Source organism: Leptodactylus fuscus, chromosome 4 (genome assembly GCF_031893055.1).
Source record: "Leptodactylus fuscus isolate aLepFus1 chromosome 4, aLepFus1.hap2, whole genome shotgun sequence".
NCBI lineage: Eukaryota > Metazoa > Chordata > Amphibia > Anura > Leptodactylidae > Leptodactylus > Leptodactylus fuscus.
The window spans coordinates 190210779-190218224 of NC_134268.1; the positions used below are offsets into that span (position 1 = coordinate 190210779).

General features: G+C 40.3%; 1 protein-coding gene across 4 annotated transcripts in view; it reads left to right on the plus strand.

Moving 5' to 3' along the window:
* DPP6 (dipeptidyl peptidase like 6) overlaps positions 1 to 6977 on the plus strand; it is a 1283113-nt gene extending 1276136 nt beyond the window's left edge. For all 4 annotated transcript variants that reach the window (XM_075271529.1, XM_075271531.1, XM_075271527.1 and 1 more), the window contains exons 24-26: positions 1533 to 1605; positions 1741 to 1814; positions 6570 to 6977. In XM_075271529.1, coding sequence (XP_075127630.1) covers positions 1533 to 1605; positions 1741 to 1814; positions 6570 to 6713 — 291 coding nt within the window. In that variant the 3' untranslated portion in view covers positions 6714 to 6977. The remainder of the gene's footprint in view (positions 1 to 1532; positions 1606 to 1740; positions 1815 to 6569) is intronic.
* The last annotated feature ends 469 nt before the right edge of the window (positions 6978 to 7446 follow it).

Sequence of the window (7446 nt, forward strand, 5' to 3'; positions counted from 1 at the left end):
TTAACCTCATTGATCGCCCAGTGCTCCAGTTTTGGTGCTGAAGTCCACTGATGGATTCAGTTTTGTGGTCCCCTTTGATGCCCAGTAAATGGCACTGACATAGGTGGGTCACCGTTGTGCTCATTGATTGGCTGAGTGGTTTTGTCAAAAGGGACCAGAAAGTAAAGACTAGCGAGAGACCAGGATAGTGTCAAAGTGAAGCAGCAAAGGATGTGAGCAAGGGTAAGTTCACACGGCAGAAACCATTTAAATATTACATTCATTTCAATGGGAGCCGCTTGCTTTTTTTTCTCGCTAGCGGTTTTTTTCATCTAGTGGGAAAAATAAGCGGCATGCTCTATCTCTATATTCCACAGTTGAGTCAGCTGCGGCATCTGCGGATCGAGACATTCATCCATGCCTAATCAGGAGCAGGATGCCACCATGGGATGCTGATGCACTGCAGTGGCATCCCGTCGCGGGCAGCCGCACCAAAAAGCCACACGATGGAAAAAGTTTCCACTTGAGCAGTGGAGAGACCTGACATTGCCCAAGTTACAGTGAGGAAAACTCTCCATGTCTACCCAGAACCAGTTTATAGTGAGGCTCTTGTAGTTTCCCTCCTCTCTGCCTGGAGCTCATCCTGAGCCTTCTGGTTCACCAGCTTAGACAACAAGTAATTTGTTTGCACTTGATAAAGGGGAGGCCAGTCCCCGAAAAGCGTTGTGCCTTGGTATTATTCAATAAAGAGACATGGTTTTCCATCTGCACATCAATTGGATTTGTCGCACATACTACACCTGATCTTTTTTGTTCTGGAATTGAAGGTCTCCACCGTGTGAACTTACCCTAAGTTTTGCAGGTGGATTTTGAGGCCGATTCCACGTCAAAATCCACCTGCAAAAAACTCAATGTGAACTTACCCTAAGATTTCTTTTATAACAGTAACCAATTCTGAGCATTTTGTAAAAAAAAAAATTGCACTCATCCAACGACTCCTTTAACCCGCCACATCTGTAACATCACTAAAAAATGTCTGATCGTCAAGGACCAGAGCTCTGTTCAGTCTTTTATAAGTCATGAAGAGGTTAAATGGACTGAAAATATCTGAAAGAGAATATCCACTTTTATATTATAGTTTTTATAGTTATAGTACAGACAACTCAAACAAGCTAAAAAAGCCATATTTGTTATATTGTACCGAAGACTTATTATTTCTTATAGGTAATTTCCAGCATTTTTATATTATCAACCTCAATTACAGCATTAATTCCTGCCCTCAAACACTATTACAGCTAATATATTCAGTTCTATGGAAAGCTTCTGATATTCTGCAACGCTAGCATAAAAGCCATGATTTTTGTATGTAGCCACCCAGAAGATGTGTTATTGCGAGTAGCATAAAGAGCGATTCAATTTGCCAGAAATCCATACCCTTTGTTCCATTCACATAAGGCTTGCGTGACTTTTCATTGAAGCTTATCAGTCATTTGCGCAAAGCCAATTTTCCATCCTTTTGCTGAAGATAGCCTCTTTAATCTATGTTTCCACAGTTGGCCAAAGTAACAGTTCGAGAGTCCTTATCGAATAAAGCTAAATTTTTGATTATCCATGCTACTGCAGATGGTGAGTAATGCTTTATTAATCCTTAATCTATTCTATAATGATAAGAACCTATTAGACAGATGCTCCTCACTGAGTCGTTAGAAAATGTGCTTTAATTAATTTGTCCCTTTTACTGATACTAATCTTATTTTACAGAAAAAATCCACTTCCAGCACACTGCGGAACTCATCACGAATTTAGTCAAAGCCAAAGCCAATTATTCCTTGCTGGTAAGTTCCTTGCTTCCGCGCTGTTTGTGTATCTGATACACGGGGTAGGGTCTATACTGAGGGGCCGTGCAATGACCCGGGTGGTATGTATGAACCAAACAATGGACTGTTTCGGCTATTTCCTTTGTAGTCTGCTTAAAAAAAGACACTAAACAGTTAAATGCAGTTACTTTTGGCCATGAGCAATTAAAAGTGACTATATACATGTTTGGGGATTTTGTCAGGACCTGCTAAACATCTAAGGTATATGGGGGTGTCCAGGTTCCCCTAGGCTGGGGAGAAGAAAAATCTGACATGTTGAATTTCAGCGCCCTCAAAGGAGATAAACTTCTGCCAAATGTGTCTGGCATCCATTATACCCCTCTCCCTTTCTCCTAGCTGAACAGGGCATGCATCTGTATGGTTTGTTAGGAATAGCCGAACAGCTACTGAAAGTGTATGGCCAATGTATTGCAATGGGTGTAGACCTCAATGTGGCTGTTAATGGATTGGACTTGGATTGTAAAGTGGTCCCCTAGTATTCAACCTTTACCCCTGTGCAGGGATCTGGACTTTGCTCCAAGGAAATCACCAGGTTGCTACCTCTTGGAGTAGTCTCTGTTGAGTGATGGCCGACCCCAAGGCAGTGATGTGCTCAGGGGACAAGCTGACTTTGTGTGTAATGATAATTCCAGCAAAGAGTTAATTTAGTGATCAGGCAGAGGTCAGGACAGTTGTAGTAGGTTCGGAGTTGGGTAACACGAGCAGAGGTCAAACTTTGGCAATACAGCCAGAACCATGGCAAACACTTTAGTAGTATAGCAGTTGTCTTATTACTCAGGTACCCTCCCATGGTGAATGGTTCCTTATATAACAAGAGGTATGAATTGGTGCATACTCTGTTCAGGGTGTGCACACAAACCTTTGAAGAAGCAGGGATAGCATATGTAACCTAGAAATACTGTTAAAACTAGGACCTGGCAGGGACAACACGGTGGCTCAGTGGTTAACATTGCAGTGCTGGAGTCCTGGGTTCAAATCCCACCAGGAACAACATCTGCAAGGAGTTTGTATGTTCTCCCCCTGTTTGTATGGATTTCCTACAAAGACATACTAATAGGAAAAAAAAATCTACATTGTGAAAATATATGGGGCTCACAATCTACATTTAAAAATAAAAATAAAAACTAGGACCTGGCAGGTTCTTTACTCAGCAGAAAGTCAAGAATAAGATGGCTCCTATTAACCACAATTATATCAACTTTAAATGGATTGTCTAGAAATTTCAGTACTTGGGCAGGAGGAAGATGAAACATAACATAAAAAAACATACTTACCTGTCCCTGGTGCTCCGGTGTCACCTTGGTGCCATTCAGTGGCCTCAACAGCCTAAGGAAATGTCCAGTGATGTCACTCACGTACATCATCGGTTCCTTTCCTGTGACCACTGAGGTCACCTCACCTGGCCTCCTGCCCAAGTATGAAATTCCTAGACAACCCCTTTAACCTAGATCAACCTAGACTCCTAATGGACTGTAGTAATGATATGCCTCTTACTTCATAACAATCATATCAGAGGAACACAATAATACATGAATCAATCATTTTGCCAGATTTGGGGTATTAAAGGGGTGGTCAGGTTTAGAAGACCCATTGTCATACATTCTAGTAGGAAATCCTAAGTTAATAGGGTGTCCTAAGTGGACAATAGTTATAAAGAGACTCTCTTGCCCTTGCTCTTGCCCTGAAGGATGCGACCTGAATTATATAGATCATATTCATACTTAAGTTTCTGGTTTTCAAAGCCAGCCAGGGAGTTGGTTTTATGTTCTTATGGTTTGTGTGTTTGGAATCTTCAAAAGGAAAAGGAGATATATAAGAAGAAGGTGAAATTAATAAAATAACCCAATGCACAGCTTGCTAATGCTCCTTTAACATAACAGCCTCAAAGTCTTCAAGACATCAACTGCAGTGATTTTTTTTTTCGCGTTTGGCCTTGAAAAACAGACATGACCTCTGTTATTGACAAAATCATTAATATCATTTATATCACACGAGCCGCTGGCTGACATTTCCATTTTACAGCTATAACCTTTATTATGCAACGTTTTTAATTAGATAATGATTCCCTTAAATTCATAATCGGATTATAAATAAGAAACTGTCATTATAAATATGTGTAACCCAGCGTTTTAGCAGCACAGGACTTGTATACAAATGCCAGGACACGGCTGTGCTCTTTATATTTCATTATTCTATGTTTCATTTATTAAAGCATATCTATTGCTTCATCTGTCCAAAAATAAGTCCAAAGTAATAAGTACAAACTAATTTTATAAAATATCTTTAAAGGGGGTGGGTACTTCTTGTTTTTGTTACAGAGCTCTTATGCCATGGAGTTATGTGCTCCCTTCCAGAGCACTGACCTCCTCTATGCTCTTCTGAGGTACAGGGTGTTTCCTGTAACAGAGTCCCCTAAAGGTCAAGTAACCGATGTTATCAAGTAAAGTGCACACTTAAAGGGGACCTTTCATGGGTTTGGGCACAGGCAGTTCTATATACTGCTGGAAAGCCAACAGTGCGCTAAATATAGCGCACTGTCAGCTTTCCCGATCTGTGCCCCGAGTGAAGAGGTATCGGTACCGTAGCTCTTCATCGTCAGAAGCGCGTTTTTGACAGTCAGGTACGTCTTTCTCCACAGCAACGCCTATCGCGCTGTGCTGTGTGAGCAGGGAGGAACGCCCCCTCGCCTCCTGATAATACTCGTCTATGGATGAGCACTGTGAGCAGATGGAGGGGGCTCACACAGCACAGCGCGATAGGCGTTGCTGTGGAGAAGGACGTTCCTGACTGACTGTCAGGAACGCCTTTCTGACTGTACCGGGACCACTAGCTCTTCACCCGGGGCACAGATCGGGAAAGCCGACAGAGCGCTGAATTCAGCACACTGTCGACGTTCCAGCAGTATATAGAACTGCCTGTGCCCAAACCCATGAAAAGTCCTCTTTAATATATAATGAAAAAAGAAAACTGCTTGATTGTGGGCAAAAAGAGCACAGACAACACTAAAACCAGAAATGGTCAGAGTTACTTCGAAGCATTAATGCAATAAACTGGAGTCATCTTGAGAGATGATTATACACGTCACTGAATCCCTATAGTATGGGGTAGAAAACACACATAGATTACCATAACAAACGTATAAAGCAAAGTCCCATAAGAAAAAAAAATGAATGTTCCCAAAATGGAATCTAATGTGAACTCCATTGAATGTCAAAAAATGAGCAAGTCAAGTGTGTCCTAAACTTATCCTTAATTAATAGTAGACCCTACCATGTATATAACAGACAATGTAGTGCATAAGAGAGAGCAAATGTGTTTTAGTTTGGCAGTTTGGCGTTTTTTATAGCTATGGAGTAGGATTACAAAATTCTGGTTGCCTGTAGTCATTACATAGGGTAACTTTAAGATCTCCATATATGTAAGAAAAAAGTTGTCCAATCCCACCAGTCTACAGGACTGGCCAACTCTGTTATATGAATGGGGGCATACTAACTTTTCCGTGATAAATGTTGGCGAAAGGAAGGATCATTGTAACCAATGGTTTTCCCAAGAGTTAAAATACCACTAGAGGTGTCTAGCCGCAGCTTTCTCCCCTCTCTCTACTAAAAACACATACAAGCTCAGCTGAACATTAAAGAGTAACTGTGATTTCAATGAATATACATTTTGAGCTTAACTTTCAGATCATTGTCTTCTTGAGTTGTCTACACACATTAGATTAAAGTCTTCTGAACTCATTGTTTTAACAAAATCGATGAGTTCAGTTGTCCTGACATCTTTCTGGCCCTTTGGATATAAACATCTCTAGACATCCCTTTCACCTTATCTTCCCCATCGTACTGAAGCAAGTGTATTATGTAATATTCTAAGGTCTGATTCACATCTGCATTCAGTATTCCATTCAAGGATTCTGCATGGGGACCCCCCCAATGGAATACTGCACACATTGACAAGCGGTGAGCAATGAAAGCACACGAATCCCATAGACTATAATGGGGTCCGTGTGTTTTCTACGCAGTCACCGCATGAGTCATGTAGAAAAGAAAGTTGTTCGTGAAATACTTTTCTCTCTGCATGACTCGTGCGGACACCGTGCAGAAAACACACGGACCCCATTATAGTCTATGGGGTACGTCTGCTTTCATAAGCTCACCGCTTGTCAATACGTTCGGTATTCCGTTCGGGGGGTCCACATGCAGCTTTCCCCAATTGGAACACTGAACGCAGATGTGAACCAGGCCTAAGTATAGGAGTATGGGAGAGGTAGATGTCAGTCAAGAAGCAAGTTTTTGGCCAAGACCATTCTAATTATCTAAAGGTTGGTTGTGAAGTCCTGATGTCAGCACAACTGTCAATGAGTAGGCTATTCAGCTGTTTCGGGAGTCCCCTTCAACTTTTCTCTGAGTCTTTGAGATCTTTAGATGACAACCAATGACGATATAAGAGGACCATTACGACCTTTGGCTAGGGTTTCCTTCAATCTTCAAGATTAGACTGCCGAAGTGTTATAGTGTCTAGAGATACTCTCATATCTTCCTGATCACATCCGCTAAATTTATGTTCATTTCAGAATTTAATTATCCTTCAGTGACAGGTTTGCCAAGATAAGATTAAATCTAAAGAAGACAAGATACATGTTTAATAAAGGTTATATATCTATAATTGAAATAAAATTTTGTTTTAATCAATTTTTTGTTGCCTATTCCCTCTTAGATATATCCCGATGAAAATCATTATATGAAGAGCCAAGCAATGGAGCAGCACTTGCACAAGTCCATTGTGAATTTCTTCGAAGAATGCTTCAGAATTCAAGATAAGCCCCCTGTAGTAGCCATAGAAGAAGAGGAAGAGGATTAAGTTTCGTTCGTGCCAAGTACAAACCAGTTCTTACATAACAATATGCAACTGAATTGTTTTCCTTGGAAACTACAAAATGTTATGTTTAGCATGTGTTTAACGGAACAGTGCCCTCAATGGCTTATACGACCGTACCACTTCCCAGGAAGAAGAGCGTAAAGCATGGTGGACTCAGCCAACAGTGCTGTCTACTCACACCGCTTTTTGTTACCAATAAAGGTTTCTAGTACTTCAAAATAATAAAAAAGGGAAAAAAAAAAAAAAGGAATAATGGAAGAAATGAGACTTTTCGAGGAACTTTCTGAAGACTATGACACGGACTAGACAACCCGTTAATTCATGAAAACAACAGTAGCATTTAACCCGTCCTTATTCCCGCTCTAAATTAACATTGCATTCGAGTCTGAAGAAACTAATACTGTTAGTACGAAACAAAGATTATAGCACAATTATTTTATTAATACTAATTTACAGTTTGCTCGCTCAGTATCGCACCATCAAAACACAAAAAAAATACAAATTTTGACAAACGACAACTTTCAGGGCAGCAGATACAAATCCAATGTACTAACCTTACTAGAATTCTGTATATCATTGTTATTTTATCTTTTTATCTTGTTTTTACTGCCTTTTTTTTTTTTTTTTTTTTTTTACTCATCTCGGGGTTATTTTATTTTTTTTTTTTGCTGTTTACTTTAGTGTATGAAAGATGCGTAGAGGTATTTACTGTCAC